This window comes from Cetorhinus maximus, chromosome 2, assembly GCF_964194155.1.
Source record: "Cetorhinus maximus chromosome 2, sCetMax3.hap1.1, whole genome shotgun sequence".
NCBI classification, from domain to species: Eukaryota; Metazoa; Chordata; class Chondrichthyes; order Lamniformes; family Cetorhinidae; genus Cetorhinus; species Cetorhinus maximus.
The window spans coordinates 129,381,795-129,400,832 of NC_135880.1; the positions used below are offsets into that span (position 1 = coordinate 129,381,795).

Genomic DNA, 19,038 nt, shown 5'->3' on the forward strand with positions numbered 1-19,038 from the left:
ACTTCTGACCCTTTTGGCACTGTACCTAGTTCAACTTGTGTAGTAGCAATATGTCTGGGCACCTTTGTTAAATGTTGGGATGGCTGACGGTGCTAACTTTTGAGTGTCTAAACCATTCAAGGGAATTACTTTTATAATCATCTGTCATGGCACAAAATGTCACTTTAAATTCTTTTGTCCATTTTCTTCCTTTTGTGGAGTCAACTTGGTTCCATTTGGTTGAAAAATCCAAACACGTTGAAGACTAAAGTAGTATATGAGACCCATTGGGGTAGATTTTGTTCAAGTCGGTATCTGACATCTGTTTCAGTTCCTTGGAAATTGGACTGGTGATGGGAAAGCAGTCAAAATCTGCATTATTAGTCTTGCATAAAATTGGAAGGGCTGCTGATGGGATGTACATAGTTTTGGCAGCTCACAGAACCGGATTGTGGCTAGATGAGTAAATTTCAGTGACATGTAAAAAGGAATGCATGGTTTCACAACATGTGCTATGTCCATTAATCACAGCATTGGCTTGGATCTAAATGCGGAAGTTACATTTGCTGTACAATACACCAAACTCAGCCATTTTCAGGTAGACCTTGTATTATCTGCATTAGCTTAACTAGTTATTGCATTTATTCGAGAGGAAAGTAAATCATTGTCTCAGACTAAAGGAATTCTTGTTTGCACCAAAAATTCCTATCCAAATGCAGCCTGTGTGGGGGTCTCAATGTTTTTTGCATTATTTGGAATGAATTTGAGTGCCAATTGTTTAAAAACAATGATGAAAATATTCAGCAGTCCTGGCAGCATCTGTGGAGAGAAACAGTTGATGTTTCAAACCAACAAACTTCTGTCAAAGGTCATTGACCGAAACATTAAGTCCATTTGATGCTGCCAGATCTATTGAGTATTTCCAGCATCTGCAATATTTTTCTTTTGCACCAATTGTTTGAAGTCTGATTAAAATCAGAAAAAAGCTGGAAAAATGGGTTGGATCAACCCCAAGTCATTCATTGGTATCACCCCATTCTTTGGTATCACCCCAAGTAGAACTAACCAGTCTCGTACAATGTCATACTGAGATGTCAATGTTTCAAATGCAATAAATATTTGTTTTCAGGATCTGTTACTTAATATCTTAAGGTACCTTCACTTGTAAAAGATGTGACAGATTTTTCACCTGAAAAATATTTTGTCTTTGTAAGCTTATTAATAAAATTGTTTCCTTCAGGTTTCTTATGCCCGTCCCAGTTCTGCTTCCATCAGAGATGCAAATTTGTATGTCAGTGGACTCCCGAAAACTATGTCCCAAAAAGAACTGGAACAGCTTTTCACCCAATATGGACGCATAATTACCTCAAGGATTCTTGTGGACCAGGTCACTGGTAAGTATGTGGCCACTGTTTTGTACATCTTTTTAAGACTAGGAGTTATGCAATTCTTCAGTTCCTACTATCTTCCCTCCAGGATTTGTCAAAGGTTGAGATATGTGGGCCAGAAAATGTAATTTTCTGCTGGAATTGTTCATAAATATGCATGGGCAAAAATAGATTTAAGAGCTCACACTGACTTGAGTCATTTCCCACCCTGGAGGTGCAAGTTTGAACTGTGCTTTCACAGCTGGTGAAGTAATAAATTTAAAGCAGTTATAATCTTTATTTCAAACCTGCTATAGAGGATAGAGTACTAATCCTTATTGTGTTGCTAATGTGTTTTTAAAATTAAGCAGGAATGGTAAAGCAAAATCTTAAATGCTTAAAAACGGGACTTGTACTCTTTAACAACAAATGTGTTTTCAAGGTAGCTTTATGTGGTAATAGCACGTCTGGATAGTGCAGATAGGTACTGTTGTGTGAAGCCTCGAGAACTTGGATTTGATTGGCAAACAAAATCATTTATCATGCCGCAAAGCAAATGAGAGAGAGGAATGTTCTTCAAATTGTAACTATCTTTTAGGTGCTGAAATCTTCAAATCTGGGTGAAAAGTGGATTGAGCTATAATTTTTCTTCTATGCCATATATGCTGTTTGGCTAAGTTTTTATTAATTTGAGCATCATAACTAGGTGGTATTCTCATTTATTTGGTATTGAGACTGGCCTTACTCATTAGCAAATAATTCTGTGTGCCCCCAATCCCTTCTGTAATTGGGTAGTTTTTATGTGGGTGTAATCGGATTTGCCTGTGGTCATGGGTTCTGTCTAGTGGAAAGGACCCCCCATCCTTTAGCTCAACCCAGCTTTTGTCAAGAGCCATGATCAGCGAAAATTTGCACTTAAACTAGCAGGAAAAAAGTGGTTTATTAGGAGAGAAAGTATGTTATGTAACATACAAAATAATTAGTGCAGCAAAATGATTTATTTTGGTATTGCTTGTTTTAAGTTTCTAAGGGAAGTTAGTTGGCAAGTAAGGCTGTTGCATCCAGGAATAGGCCATTCCACTCCTCGAGCCTTCAATAGCTCCATCTCCCTGCCTTGGTTGCATATCCTTTTATACCCTGGCATAGCAAAAGATTTAAATCTTGAATTTAAAAATTAATAATTGAGTTAGCATCTATTACTTATTTGGTGGAAAAGTTCCACGCTACCACCTTCTGTATGAAGTATTTCTCCACTTTCTTCCCTTCTGAAAATTTTAAGATTATAGCCGCCTGTCCTTGAGGCTCCAACTAGCAGAAATAAATAATTTTATTTTCCCTATCAATTCCTTTCAAAATCCTGAAACACTCAAATCATCCCTTGGTTTTCTGGCAATGTTTTGATGAATCTGTGCATTCTTCCAAGGCCTGTATATTCTCTCTAAAGATACAGCACCCAGAACCCTGCAAAGTACTCCAGGTGGGGCCTAACCTTCCAGGGCTTCTGTTTTGGCGGGGCAAAGCTTCCCCCTCCCCGCGGCGGGGCAAAGCTTCCCCCTCCCCGCGGCGGGGCAAAGCTTCCCCCTCCCCGCGGCGGGGCAAAGCTTCCCCCTCCCCGCGGCGGGGCAAAGCTTCCCCCTCCCCGCGGCGGGGCAAAGCTTCCCCCTCCCCGCGGCGGGGCAAAGCTTCCCCCTCCCCGCGGCGGGGCAAAGCTTCCCCCTCCCCGCGGCGGGGCAAAGCTTCCCCCTCCCCGCGGCGGGGCAAAGCTTCCCCCTCCCCGCGGCGGGGCAAAGCTTCCCCCTCCCCGCGGCGGGGCAAAGCTTCCCCCTCCCCGCGGCGGGGCAAAGCTTCCCCCTCCCCGCGGCGGGGCAAAGCTTCCCCCTCCCCGCGGCGGGGCAAAGCTTCCCCCTCCCCGCGGCGGGGCAAAGCTTCCCCCTCCCTGCGGCGGGGCTCGATATTCACCATTTAAAAAAAAATCTGGTCTTTCCATCCAAAATGAATGACCTTTCACTTGGCTGTGTTGAAATCCATCTGCCACAATTTGCCTATTCTAATCTATCGACGCTTCTTTATAATTTTGATATCATCTACACCACTTATGCTACCAATGTTTATCAGCAAACATGCATATGTGCTCTATTACATTAGTTAAGTCATTGGGGCCCTATCAGAGATCCTATTCACCACCAGTCACTTCCTCCCAATTTGAGGACAGACTATAATCCTGATTCTCTTACCTTGTTAAGAGATTGGTTAGGTGTAAATAACATGCGTTGTATGAGCTTTAATTTTAGCTAACATTTTGATGTGGAGCCTTTAAAGCCTTTCAGAAGTCCATAATTTAAACATTTCCCTAGTCACCTATTAACTTGGTTACCTTTTCTTAAATTTCAGTTAAGTCTAAGCTAAATTTGGTAGACCAAAGCATTGCATTTCCCTCGCCTTTTTCCATCTTTGGGATAGGAATCTTTTGGCCCTGGGATTTGTCAGTCTTCAGTACATTTTTTTAAATCTAATATAGTTTCTTGCTTACAATTTGAGCTCCAGTCCATGTCCCATTATTAGTTTTCGTGACTGACAGAAGTAGAAACCTAGTTGCAATCTTATTGTTATCTGTATTAGGCCTGCATTACTGAAGCAGTCCATGCCCATATGCAGCAAGACCTGGACAGCATTCCAGCTTGGGCTGATGTGTGGCATGAATAGTGCCAGACAATCACCATCTCCAACTAGAGAGAATCTAACCATCTCCCCATGACGTTCAATGGCATTACCATTGCTGAATCCCCCATTATCAACATCTGGGGTTACCATTGACCAGAAACTGAACTGGACCAGCTAAATATATACTATGGCTACAAGAGCAAGTCAGAGGCAGGGAATTCTGTGGTGAGTGGCTTGTGTTCTGAACCCCCAAAGCCTGTCCAACATAACGCATAACTCCTCACTTGCCTGGATGAGTGCAGCTCCAATAACACTCAACGCTGACACCATCCGAGACAAAGCAGTCTGCTTGATCACCATCCTGTCCACCACATTACACCCACTCCCTCCATCACTGACTCATGGTGGCAGCAGTGTGTACCATCTGTACTTTGCACTGCACAACTCACCAAGGCTCTTGACAGCACCTTTCAAACCTGTGACCTCTTAACACCTGGAAGGACAAGGGCAGCAGATGCATGGGAGCATGCCACCTGCAAGTTCCCCTCCCTCCAACCCCCACATCAACCTGACTTGGAACCATTGTTGGAGCTATATCACTGTTTCCTAACTGTTGCTTGGTCAAAATCGTGATATTCCTTTCCTAACAGTATTGTGGGTGTGCCTACATCACATGGACTGCAGTGGTTCAAGAAGGTGGCTCACCACCACCACCTTGAGGGCAATTAGGGAGGGGCAATAAATGCTGGCCTAGCCAGTGATGCCTGCATCCTGTGAAAGAATGAAAAAAATTATTCTTGACTGCCTATTTTGTGCATAGTTAAGAAACATTAAGCTTGTTACCCATGGCAAATTTTCTCATTGCTTTTTTTAAGCTTGTTTTGTCCGTCTTGCTGCTGTTTATCTTCTCCAGTCCCCTGAATTTATACTCTTTTTCACTACTATTTCCTGTATTTCATTCTTTCTTTCTCTCTTCCTTCCTCTCCACATCACATTTTGCTGCTTTTACAAATCACTTTAAATCTGTGTCCTCTGGTTCTCTATCCTTTTACGAGCGGGAACAGTTTCTTCCTACCTATTCTGTCCAGCCCCTTCGTGACTTTGAAAACTTCTGCCAACTCTTCGCTTTCCCTCCATGGAGAACAATCCCAAGTTCTTAAATCTAAGTGTCTCATCCCTGGAACCATTTTTACAAACCTCTTCTGCGTACTCTCTAATGCGTCCACATCCATCCTAAATTGTGGCACCCAGAACTGTACACTACTCCAGCTGAGGTCTAACTATTGTCCTATACAAGTTCAGCATAATCTCTGTCATACTCTGCCCCACTTAATAAAGCCTAGGATACTGTATGCCTGATTAACTGCTCTCCCCACCTGTCCTGCCACCTTTAATGACTTGTGCACATATACAGCCAGGTTCTTCACCTCCCCACTTCACACCCTTTAGTGTTGTACACCTTATTTTATATTGTCTGTCCATGTCCTTCCTCCTAAAATGAATCCCCTCAGTACTCTGTATTGAACTTCATCTGCCCACCCTACCAACTTATCTAAAGTTCTACACTGTCCTCCTTGGTTTACAATGCTTCCAAGTTTTGTCTCGTGTACAAACTTTGAAATCGGCCCCTGCACACCAAGATGTAGATCACTAATATATTATCAGGAAAAGTAAGGGTCTCGATACCAACCCCTGGGGAACTCCACTACAAACATTTCTCCAGCCCGAATAATATCCATCAACCATTACTTGCTGTTTCCTAATACCTAGCCAATTTTGTATCCATGTTGCTACTGTCCCTTTTATTCCATGAGCTATAACTTTTCTCAAGCCTGTCGTGAGGCACTATGTCAAATGCCTTTTGGACGTCCATGTACATCAACAGCATTACCCTCCTCAACCCTGTTACCTCTCCCAAAAAAAACTCAAGTTAGTTAAACACAATTTTTCTTTAAATCCATCCTGGCTTTTCTTAACTAACCCACATTTTTCCATATGACTATTGATTCTGTTCCAAATAATTGTTTCCAGAAACTTCCCCACCACCGAAATTAAACTGACTGGCTTGAAATTGCTGGGACAATCATTAGAGCTTTATTTTTTTGAACAAGGGCATAATGTTTACAATTCTCCTCTGGCACTTCCTGAATCCAGGGAAGACAAAGATTAAGACCAATGTCCCTGTAATTTCCACTCTTTCTTCGTATATCCTTGGATGAGTCTCATCCGGTCCTGGTGCCTTGTAAAATTTAAGTACTGACAGTTTATCCAGCACTTCCTCCTTATCAATTTTAAACCCTTCTAGTGATAGAGTTTCCTCCTCTGTCACCATGGCCTGGGTTACCCACTTTGGCAGGAAAGATGGGGTAGCAGAATTTTTTAAAGAAAGGGTGGGAAACTGGGTAATGCTTTTCAGAGGGACCTTAATCTCCTTCGACATTAAGTTTAAAATGCAGGTACAGCAATTGGGCCTTTACAGCCTTTATTACAAAGTGATTTGGAGTAGAAAAGTAAAGAAGTTTTACTGCAATTGGCCTGCGTACAGTTTCCTAAGGACGGACATGCTTTCCTTAGAGGGAGTGATTCCTGGGATGCTGGAATTGTCCTGAGGGGAGAGAGTAGACTCAGTCAATAGCGTTTTGAAGCACAAGAACTAATATTTTTTTATTCTTTTGTGGGCATCGCTGGCAAGGCCATCCCTAAATGCTCTTGAACTGACCTTGCTAGCTCATTTCAGAGGGAAGTTCAGAGTGAACCACGTTGTTGTAGGTCTAGAGTCACATGGAAAGTAAGGATGGTAGATTTCATTCCCTAAAGGACATTAGTGAACTAGATGGGTTTTTGCGACAATCTGATAGCCTATCACTAGCTTTATATTCCAGATTTATTAACTGAATTCAAATTCCAACAGCTGCTGTGATGGGATTTGAACCCATTAGCCTGGGTCTCTGGATTACTAGTCTAATGATATTACCACAATGCCACAGTCTCCCTAGTGATAATGTCACCGGACATGGAGAGATATAAAATTCTTAAGGGGCTGAATAGGATAAATGTTGGTGGGATATTTGCCCCGAAAAGTATCGTCTAGAACTTGGGGTGAGTTTAAAAAAAAATGGCCCAGGCAATTTGGGACTGCAATGAGAAGAAATATCTTCAAAGAATGGTGAATCTTTGGAATTTTCTAGCCTAGAGAGCTGTGGATATTCAGTTGATGTGCATATTCAAGATGGAGATCAATATATTCTTGGATACTAAGGGAATTGAGAGTTATAGGGTTTGTGCAGGAAGGTGGAATTGAGATAAATCAGCTATGACTTTATGAATGGAGGAGCAGACTCAGAAGGCCAAATGGCTACATTTGCTCCTATTTTCATGTTCTTGTATTCAGACTTGATTTCCAATCCTCCATGGCCTTTCCCTTGGCTATCTCTGTGACCTCTTCCAGTCCTACAACTCTCCACGACTTCTGCACTCCTCCATTTCTGGCCTAGAGCATCCCAATTTTAAAATCACGCAACCATTGGTTGATAAAAGCAAAATACTGCAGATGCTGGAAATCTGCACAAACCCTATATCCCTCGGTTTCCCTTAGTATCCAAAAATGTATTGATCTCTGTCTTGAATTTGCACATCAACTGAATGTCCACTAGGCTAGAAAATTCCAAAGATTCGCCATCCTTTGGTTGATCTGGTTTTGGTTGCTAAGCCCCCAAGATCTGGAATTCTCTTCTCTTTTAAAGACACTTCTTAAAACCTCTCTTTGATCAAGCTTTTGGTCATCTGCTCTAATATTGCCTTGTGGCTCAGTATCCAGTTTTGTTTGATAACACTCCTGTGAGGTGCCTTGGGACATTTTAAAGTGCTATGTAAATACATGTTGTTGTTGTTGTTAAACCATAGTGATTAGAGTTTGTTTTTCCCCATGAAAAACATCTGCATACAATACAGACGATCATCAAGAAGCTGCCCACTTTTATAGAAAGGCCGTAGAATTGTGTTTGAGTATTAAATGTGCAGCTTCATAAATCGGGACGTTACCAAACCCCCACCCCAGGACTGAAGCTGTCAAGTCATCAGAGGCGCCACACTACAGCCAAGCTCCTGACTTTATTTTTTTAACTTTTGGGCACTCATACTCGAGCAGTGCGGTCCCTGGGCACGGACACGAAGGCTCCCACGGGGAATAAGCTGGTAGCCAGCCCCCTGACGTCCATTTCGTGCCCGGGTAAGGAGCAGCTGAGCCTAAATCTGGATAGCGCCATGGTGGTTTTATTTGATAAGTAAACCTCTTGACAGTTGTGGGTATACACTGGCCCTGTAAAACTTTAATTTTTTTGAACACCTCCCACTGTTCATCTGTAATTTTCCTGATGACAGTTTTGATCAGTTGCTATTGTCTGCCCCTGTCACCCTGAGCCTTGTAAAATGTAAAATCTTAACTGTGAAGCTTGAACAGGATAAACATCAAATTTGGCTACAGTATGATTACTGGAAATCTGCTCCTTACTGTTAGTTTGTTTACCAAATCTGGCTCCTAATACATTACTATATCTAGTATGGCTTGCCACCTTAGTTCCAGAATGCATTCAATAAAGCTTCCTGGAGAAATAGTTAAGAATTTTTTGATTCTAGTAACTCTGCCCTCCCTTGCTGGTATTGGGTTTGTTGGGATAAGTTGGCTGAGGAGGTGGACCAGCATAAATATTAGAATGATTGATTGGATAACTCTTGAAATGCAGAGCTGTGGATTGTTACAGGGCTAGAGATTTCAGATTCCAGGGACTGGATAACGAAATTCCCCTCAGGATGTTCAGATTAGAAGTTGCAGTTGAGGAAAGAAGTGAGATAATACTAAGATGTGGGGTGAAGCTGCAAAGACTCAAAACCAGAGAAATTGGGAAGATGATGCTTGGGCATTGACATTTTCTAGAATATTGCTGAGTGCGATGGTTGAGATGTTTTCCTTCTGAAGAATCTATCACAGAACTTGGGAGGAAACTTAGGGTTTTGAGAGGCAGAAAGTAGTAAGTTGCTTAAAATAAAGGCGTCAGCGAACGGTGGTGGGGGTGGAGCCTCTAATGGTTTATGTGGGAATTTTGCTGTTTTGTTGGAATGTAAAGCCAGACACTGGTTTTGAAGTGCTTTGTTCAAGTCTCGGCTATTGTGCTTTGGGCAGGACCCCTAGTGCAAAGTTCAAACATTCCACAAGTTTTGCAGAAAGGGCCAATGGTGGGTAGAGCTAACTAGGTACTAAACATGGCACCTGCATTAGGGAATAAAATGGAAGAATGTTAGGGGGATAGTAGGACACGAAAACCAGCAAGTTTTGAAGATCAGCTGCCGACTAGGTGTATGTTGAGTTTTGGCTTTCCGGGAGTTCTTCTGTCTGCACAAACTATTGTGGTGAATGGAATGCTGCACCTTTTAAATGATCTTTGTCATCGCCTTGTATACAATGATTTAAACTGTATGTTGTTTTGGCTGTTAGCAGTCTTAAACTTTGCATTCGCTGTATAGATTTTTTTGTATAGATTGTTTTTTGCCCAGGAACAACTTGCACAATTGTCTTAACCCACAAAAACAAATATGTGCAGTTAAGCTGGCATGGCTGAATTTATTGTCCATTGCTAATTTTGAGAAAGCTGCATCACTGCTCCAAACTGCTGGTGATCTTTGTGTTGGTACCCCTGCAACTGTTGGGGAGAGAATTCTAGGGCTTTGACCAAGTAACTATGAAGGAGCAGCCTGTAAGGCATTGTGTAATTTGAGAGCTGGTGACACATGATTCTTGATCTTACAGGAAGAGGCAAAGTGAGGTTAGAAAGTACTGTCAAGTAAGCTTGGATGAGTTGCTGCATTGATCCTGTGGAGAGTACGGAGACAGACACTTTCAGGTGAACATCAGGTCCAGTAGTATCAGTGGTGATCAAGCAGGCGATGATCACCATAGGCATCGATCAGCTTGTGACACAAGTTGCAGTCCATCATAACCTGGTTGTCCACCTATTCCTTAACATATATCTGTGGAGGTCTTTGCAATATACAGTTGATACCACCCCACTTTGCATCTATGAAGGATACAATCTGGGTGCGGTTTGATCCATTCCATTTGAGAAGCCAGTGGTAGCAACTATAGGCAGGCTATTTAGTAAAACTCACTGCACTTCCTGATGTGCATATCACCATTCTCAACTAGAACTAGTGTTCATTTATTTGACCAATTTTTTGAACTTGTAAGTGAAGGGTTAAAGCCCTGTGGTAGAGGCAGTAAAGTGAATTTTTGGGTTTATACCAAGATTTGATTAAGTCTGTAGATTGCAGGGGAAGGGAAAGCAAGTTGTGATTTTTTTAAAAAAAATTAAAATCAGACACAAATTATTTCTCAACATGTTCACTATCATACAGAAATTCCCTAAACAAGTTAAGTGCAGTAATTTTGTTTGTGCTAGTTGGTTTTCAGGAAGAGAATTGTCATTTGAAATGTGACAACAGTATATAGATTTTTTTTCTGGGAAGCTATGGCTAAGTGTGACAATCAGTCTTTCAAGTGTATGATAGAGAAGGTATGGCCATGACCAGTGAATCAAGTGAAATTGCCATGCCAGAGGGTATATTAGTTGGTCATAATTGTTTCACCTGGTTTACCTTGCATTCCTGCAACACCATAGGATAAGGTTGCCAACACCAACTTGCATTTATATAGCACATTGAATGCAGTAAATGTCATAAAGAAGCTTCACAGGACTGTAACCAGACAAAAAGATGATACTGAGATGAGATATTTGGATGGGTAACAAAGCTTTCTCAAAGATGAAGAATTTTTTTTAAAAGAGAGGCTTAGGAAGGGAATTCCAGATTTTGGGCCCAAGACAGCTAGAGGTGAGTGCACATTCAAGGACTTTGGAGATGGTGTGGGAGTGTGAGAACAGGGGTCAAGGATGGCATTTTTTGGGGAGGACAGTGACAGTAGGGGAGAGGAAATAAATGAAGTTCAAGGCAAAGGCATGGGGAAACTTGAGGTAGGGATTCTTGGTCTATTTATGACCAGCCTTTGTCCATTCCACCCCATTTCCCCCCCCCCCCCCCCCCCCAGTCCACATCTACACTCAGGCCATGGTTCTAGTGTTTGGGTACAGTAATCACCCTGTTCTCAGTGTCTACATGGTTACTATATGGAGTAGTTTACCCACTTCAATGTATTCTTGATCTCCTGCCTTGCTGCTGACCTTAACATTGGGCCAGTTACCCATCTCTTGATTTTTCTTTGCTCTGGACAATTGATGTTTACATGATTTGAACAAATGGGAAACAGGCTAATATTTGTGCAGCTTCCATGTATGAACTATTTCCCTTCTACTTTAGAGTTCCTTGAATTTAAACTTAATAGTTTTGTGTTCTCCTGCCTCTTGAACAGAAATATTGGCTCAGAACCTAGAGTGCTCTAATAGGAGTAGGTGATTTGCTCATCCCAATGACTATGAAATTATGCCTTTGGAGCACTAGTGGCATTCCCATTATAAGGGCACACTCATTAGTTGAAATGATCCCCTTAAATGGGAACATTTGGTTAAATAAACTTCAAGGCTCTCTGCATGGTAAACTGAGCATCTGTATGAAGTTAGCAGCTTAGACCTGGTTTGAATGTAGCTTCCCCATGTTGAATGATACCTGAATGTGGCAAGATTTAATTTAAGCTAGCTACTTATTAGCAGCCTCTGCAGTTGTTGGTATTTTTGTGGATACATGTTTTGGAATGTCAATTTTAACATTTTTGCAGTAGTTTTCATATAGCTGATCTGTCTAGTCGAGGTCATTGAGTTAGTGCCTGAAGTTGCACCGTATATTTTAAAATATAAAAAGGTAACCCATAGTACCCCTCGTATCACTAATTGCTTTACTGCATTAAAGGTGCTATATAAATGCAAGTTCTGTTTCTTAACCACTGGTAATTTCCTCACCTTTAATCGTTACATTGTAATTTAATTTTCAGGGATAGTCTAATATTCACCATCCATTTGACTGGTATTCCTTGACTTGCAGAATACCTGGTGAACATTGTTTATTTTTCATTTGAGATTAATTTTGCACATTCTAGAACCATTGCAATGTCTGTCTAGGATAAAGAGGAAACCTTTCAAGATGCAGTCTCTAGATACTAGCACTTCATTGGTCACGCATGCAGCACAACCTTCGAGCACTTTTCTGTATGTGCACACCCTTATCAGTACTTTTTATGCTGAACTTCAGTTGCATGGTTTTAGGTGATCAGTGTGTGCTTGAATACATTCTAGGTGATTTTGATCTCTTGGGCATTATACATCATGCTTCCTTGCCTTTGCTACTGCCAATGAGGGATCTGTCAAAGCAGGAAATTGAATAGAAAGAGATCTAAAGATGTGAGCCTGCTGTTTTTCAGATTGAATCATACTATTAAAATGCATGAGATTTACTATTAAAATACATGAGGCTTGCAGTTAGTGGCAAAGATGACCAGTGTAGAACTCTAAATTTAAATACCAGTGTACAAGAACAAAATATTAGGTTTAGAGCTTTAGTTGACACTTGTAATTTAGTAATGTATGTCTGTTGTGCTTATACATGTGCTAATAATACTGTTTTATATAAAGGCAGAGATCTTTAATTGCAACTTGGACAACTATTTGCACTGTGCATTTCTAATGTATTTTTGAGTCTCTGGAGTTGCTTCAGATATGTAGGGCATTCTACATGTCTTGGCAGGTAAAGAAGTTGCACCCTTGCACAACTTAACTCCATCTTTAATTTGTAAATCTCACCAGCCTTCCTTGTAGTCAATCTGCCCTTTTAGTGGTGTATCGTGGATTTTATTGTCCTTTTAATACGAGGAACTAGGTTGAAACTGTTTTACAGTGGACCTTTTCTAATCATCTGATTGGGACCTGGTTTAAAGCCAGCTCAAAAGGACAGTACAGATTTGGCACAGGTTATCATGTGCATCAGACTCTGTATGTGTTACTGAAGTCTTATTTTGTCTAGAAATTCACAAAACGTTCAGTCTAGATTACTGTGGTACTAAAGTGCTGAAAAGAGAGGTTGAATGAGTTGAATGCTGAATTAATGTAATTTTTTTTGTGCAACACAATCACCTTTAACAGTTGTGAATTTTATCCATTTGGTTGTGAAATCAAGGTGATATTCCACTTTTGCTTTCAGATTCTGATAAAATGAATTTGAAAGTTGAGATTTGACTATGACTTGGCACAATATCAGAGTTTCAAAATAAAAGTATGTTTAGGTTGATGTAAGCTATCTTGTGTATAAGGGGGGAGGGGGGAAAAGAGATATAAAGAACCTTCCCTTTTTCCTGCAATAATATTTTGTGTGGGTAGAGAAAATCTCGAGTTCCATATCTGATACAAGTAAGAAAATTATGTTCCAAGCGTGCATTTGGTAGGCTAAAATGTCTATTGATCATGTTGCCACAAAATATTTAACTGTGCTGCTAAGTTGACCACCTTTGATCTGTTTGAGACATTACATTTGTTATAAGTTTTTGCTTTAAAAAAAAAGCAGTCTGTTCTGATAGCAGCTAGAAAACTTGGCTGTTAGATTTGGAGCTATTGCAGAAATCGCAATGTTTGGGGTCTGATGAAGTAAATTAACTCTTGATTTGTAAAGTTAGGAATCTCTAAATTCCAGCTGCACTTTACTGCTTTTTTTATCCCCCCCCGCCCATCCCCCCCCACCCCCCCATCCTAATATCTTTTCTAATCGTTTTTGCTTTCAGTGCAATTTCAGCAGAAGACCTGGACAATTAACCAATTGCGTCTGCCAATTCTAATTGTTCAGATCATTGAACTATAATTGAGGAAAAGAGTGATGAATTAAACATGGATTATTAATTGGGCCTGCATCTTTATAGGGGTGTCCAGGGGTGTTGGTTTCATTCGGTTTGACAAGAGAGTGGAAGCTGAGGAAGCAATCAAAGGTTTGAATGGGCAGAAGCCTCCAGGTGCAACAGAACCAATCACTGTTAAGTTTGCCAACAATCCAAGTCAGAAAACCAACCAGGCAATCCTATCTCAGCTGTACCAGTCCCCAAATAGACGATACCCAGGGCCTCTTCATCATCAGGCACAAAGGCTAAGGTATGTAAATGCTGCCATTAGGCACTGTTGCAATTTAAAACGGCTGTTTAACACTAATTAAGAGCAGAATCTTCCTGAAGTTTACCAAGAGTTTTACTTTATCAATAAAGTAAAACTGGCTGCAGAAATCAGTTTTCAACACGTGACTGTGACCTTAAAGTCAGTACAGTAATGTGAACCTAAGATGTACCAAATGTTGAAAGTGAAATATGGACAAAGGTGTGGTCTTGATACCCAGCTGATGTTGAAGCACGATAGTTTAACGATGGCTTACTGCCATTTTGTTATAAAATTGGGCCATACTTGACTACTCCCAGTAATTTGTTTATTCTAATGCCTCTGACTTCAGCGTTTTTATTTTTACTATCAGTTCTGAGTAGAAGAAATATTCTCAACTCTGACTAATCATTTTTTTGTTTAGTCTCCATGTATAAGTATCATCCAGGAAAAGACACGAGAAGTATACGTTTTGATGCTGTCGACAGTACGCATGCTCTTTACCTGCCCAGCCGTGTCCCTCCAACAGCTGCTGTCTGTAATTTCTGGCAGGAAATGTTCATTACTCAATTGATTCTCTTATGTTACTAATAGTATTCATTTTTGTCAAATATTGATCGCTGTTGGGCCACCTTCCGACTTCAGTCTGCTTTCTGAAAGTGTACAGTATTTTGATTACGACATTCCAAAGTTGATTGGTGGGTGCATACATTGCTTTGGTTGCTCTGGTTAATTCTATTTCAGTTAGTCCTTTAAGCCAGCTCCAAGATCTGGAAGTAATAGATCCATAGTGGCAACCAGTAATCATAGGTTTTAGTTCCTATTGTTGCAGCTGAGTAATACTATATTGGCTGAGATGTTTGGTTGCTCAAACTAAATAATTAATGGCAAAGTGTTGGTCTTAGTTGCCAGTCCAGGCTTTAGTTTATGCTCCTGCTGGGGATGAGCTAGTGTCACTGTACTTAGTTGTGATGCTGCTTATTAATTATACTGATGCTGATGAATGGCTTCGTGCTTGTTTCTGGCTCTGTCTAACCCTTTACACCTGACTGCTGCTAACAGTGTTACACTTGTAAGCAGAGGATCAAATCTAAGAACACCCTCCTTAGCCTGAATTCTGTTGCCTTTTGGCCATCAAATTTAGTGCTTGGCAGTAAAGGTTGATATTCCCAAGTTATGGTCACAATACTTGCATCTGGCCAATAGTCTGGTTTGACCTTTTATTCTTCTGCCCAACAAAAATACATCATTCATCCAAGATTAATTGATTATAATGTAACTGAGCCTGAATTTTCAGACTTGGCTTCATTTCTTCACCCTTTAGTCACTATGTGAGATGTTGTTTTAAAAATAATTGTCATGTTAAAGCTTTGTTTCTTGGTTTAACCTGATTCATTTGGATATGAATGTTGAATAGATAAGGAACTTCTTAAATAGTGTTAAGAATTTATCTTCTGCATGGCTGATTTTCTGTGTATTCCTCTTCTGACCTGATGCCTTTAAAGCCTTGCTTTTGTATTTACTATCTACAATGAACTTGAAAAATAAGTGGTGTGCTTGGGAAAAATGAGCCTAAATGTGACAACTGGTGGAAGATTGTGATCAGTAATTTTGGTATTTGTCAAACCTTTGGACCAATGTGTTTATTTTTAAATCAGTTTGTGCACTGATGTGTATGGCTGAATTTTATAAAAGGACAAAGTATTAGTGATTGTGACCCAGCACTCCCATGCAAATACATATCAAGAAATCAGAGGTTTCAAATTTTTCATTATGATGCACTTCCTGCTGGTACTATACTTTGTGGTTCAGCTATAATAGTTTGTAGTTCTATGTTTGCATTTTAAGGCTAGTTTGACTCCACTAGATTCTGGAGGAATCTGTCTGGAATTGCAAACCAGAGGCTTGAAGTCTGGGTGCAGACTGGCAGATGACAGTTGAGCCATCGCAGTCTTGAAATATGTATTTGTGTACTTGTGTTTATTTCCTCCCTTTGGTACTCATACCATCGATTTTGGTCCTGTTATGCTTAGGAAGTCACTAAGTCAACTTTCTTGTGAATCATTTTAATACTTTGTTCTATTGGCTGACCATAATCACTATGGTTAATGGCTATGGTTAATACCAGTTGCTTGTCTTTTATATAAATATATAGATATTTTTTAAAAAAGCAAATCTGCAGATTCCTTCCTATAAGGGAACTTATTTCTAGATTTTCAGTCTAACTGTTGAAGCTTGATGTAAATGTATTATTAGGCTTGACGAACTAGCTTCAAAATCATCTTGAGCTGCCTGAACAGGCAGTTCCAGAATGAATGCATCTTTCTTAACTTAAGAGTGAATGTATTGAGTCTCAGTATCAACTTGAAGCACTGGCTCTCTGACTCTGATCAGCACTGAACCAACCAATGTCAATGTCGACACAAAGTGACATTAACATAGTATACCCTCATCCTCTTTGATTTCCTGAAGTTCTTCAACTGGGAATAAAAAGTTAGTGATCTTAATATATCTTGTTGCAATGGCCCATAGATGCCAGTCAACATTTATTGGGAATATTAATAACTTCAGATGCACTGTATCTAACTGAGGTGGAGGTCAAATGCTCATGGCCTCTTGTACAAGAGGACTTTGCTGGTGTTGGGGTGAGGAGGAGAGAAACAAAGTATACACCTTTGCAGCTTCCTCAGGATAAACCCCCTGATTTCAGCATTTCTCCTCTAAACTTAGCATGTATTTGCTTTGCGGGTTGAATTGAATACTCTTGAATTCTTTTTTTGCCTGGTGAATGTTCAATTTAAATCGGAAGACTGCCCTTGCTTCTGTTGTTGGATGCCAGAATAGGACAAATAGTGGTAGATAGCCTTCAGATTTTCTTCTTATCACATTTTTCTAACTGCTTTGTGTATTAACTAGCAACTCGAATGGAGATTAGGTGAAATAAAACTAATCCAAATTATACACCTACCTAACACTTTATCAGCATAAGGAATGAACTTCCTGCTGCTTACTAATGTGACAGCCAATGTCCTCCCAAATTGTAGATCTCCATTTGTAGATTTCATTGTGGGAAATATATAATTAAGCAAACAAGATCCTCCCATGACAGATTTGAAAGATGACAGTTTAATTGCTGGCAAATATTATGCCATGTCACCATTGTTGATAGCTGGCATGCAGATACAACAGGAAGTTAAAAGATCATGTTAGACTCTAATCCCTTGCAATAAAGCCTACAAGTCTTGCTGCAACTTTATACAAGGCTTTGTTAGACCACATTTCTGAGTAATTTAACCAAAACCATACACATTACTAAAGAAAGATATACTTTGGTTGAGGTCCTCCTATGAGGTGAGTGAGTAGAATGGGCCTATATTCTCTGGAGTTTAGAAGAGTGAGAACTGATAATCTTTGAAACCTAAAATTCTTTGGAGGGCTTAACAGGGTGGGTGTTGAGATGCTGCTTCCCCAAGTTGGCGAGTTTAAAACTTGGGACGTAGTCTCAGGATAAGGGGTTGGCCATTTTGAGATCCAAAATTTCTTCACTCAGGGTTATGAATCTTTTGGAATTGTCTACCCCAGAGAGTTGTGGATGCTCAGTTCTTGAGTATATTCAAGACAGACTGATTTTTTTAGACATAAAGGGAATCAAGGGATTGGATAGAGGAGACTAGGCTGATGAGAGTAATATGGGTGATGTGGTGTACATGGACTTGCAAAAGGTGTTTGATAAAGTGGCACATATAGACTTGTCAGCAAAGTAAAAGTACATGCTACAGAAGAGACAGCACCAAAATGGATATGAAATCAGCTGATTAACAGGAAACAATAGTGGAGAATGGTGTATAGTGGGATTCACTAAGAGGAATTAGGACCAAGGACCACAGCTTTTCTTGGTCATGTTAATGATCTAGACTTGGGCATACAGGACACAGTTTCAAGATTTGTGGAGGACACAAAACTTGGGTGTAATGTGAACTGAGGAGGATAGTGCTAAAATTTCAAGTGGACATAGGCTGATGAAATGAGCAGACCTTTGACAGATGAAATTTGATACAGTGAACTGAAACTTTGGGAAGAATGAGGCGAGACAATATAAGCTTAAAGGGGATGTAAGAGTAAAGGGACCTGGTGATGTGTGCTCAAATCACGTAAAGGTGGCAGGACAGGTTGAGCAAGTGGTTGCTAATAGATGGGATCCTGCAGAGACTTGGAGTATAGAAGTATGGAAGTTATATAGCAGCTAATGTAAAAGGAAATCCCAAAGTACTCAAAGCACATCAGTAGTAAAAGGGTGGTAAAAGGAGGAGTAGGGCCTATTAGGGACCAAAAAGGGGATTTACACAGAGGCAAGAAGCATGGCTTGAGGTGTTGAATACTTTGCATCTGTCTTTACCTGTGAGGCAGATGCTCTCCAGACCATGGTGACAGGAGGCAACTCAGTCACTAGAAGGGTTTAAAATTGACAAGGAGGTGGTATTGGATAAGCTGTTGGCACTTACAGTTGATCAGACACTGGGGCAGGATGAGATGCATCCAAGAATATTGAGTGAACAGAGTGGAAATTGCAGGGGGACTGGCAATTATCTTTCAATGTTCCCTGGATTCAGGAGAGGTGCTGGAGGACTGGAGAATTGCAAACATTATGCCCTTGTTCAACAAAGGTTGTAAAAATATCTGCCCTGCAATTACAGACCAGTCAGTTTAACTTCAATGGGGAATCTTCTAGAAACAGTTATACAGGAGAAAATTAATAGACACACGGAAAAATGTGGATTGATTTGGAAGAGTCAGCATGGATTTGTTGAAGGAAAATCGTGTCCAACTAGCTGGAGATTTTTGAAGAGGTAAGGGATGGTTGATGAGGGAAAGGCCATTGATGTGGTGTATATGGACTTCCAAAA

General features: G+C 40.5%; 1 protein-coding gene across 1 annotated transcript in view; it reads left to right on the plus strand.

Moving 5' to 3' along the window:
- elavl2 (ELAV like neuron-specific RNA binding protein 2) overlaps positions 1 to 19,038 on the plus strand; it is a 95,913-nt gene that overhangs the window by 65,930 nt on the left and 10,945 nt on the right. Inside the window, exons 5-6 of the mRNA XM_078569430.1 lie at positions 1,220 to 1,373; positions 13,912 to 14,137. Of these exons, the coding sequence (XP_078425556.1) occupies positions 1,220 to 1,373; positions 13,912 to 14,137 (380 nt within the window). The remainder of the gene's footprint in view (positions 1 to 1,219; positions 1,374 to 13,911; positions 14,138 to 19,038) is intronic.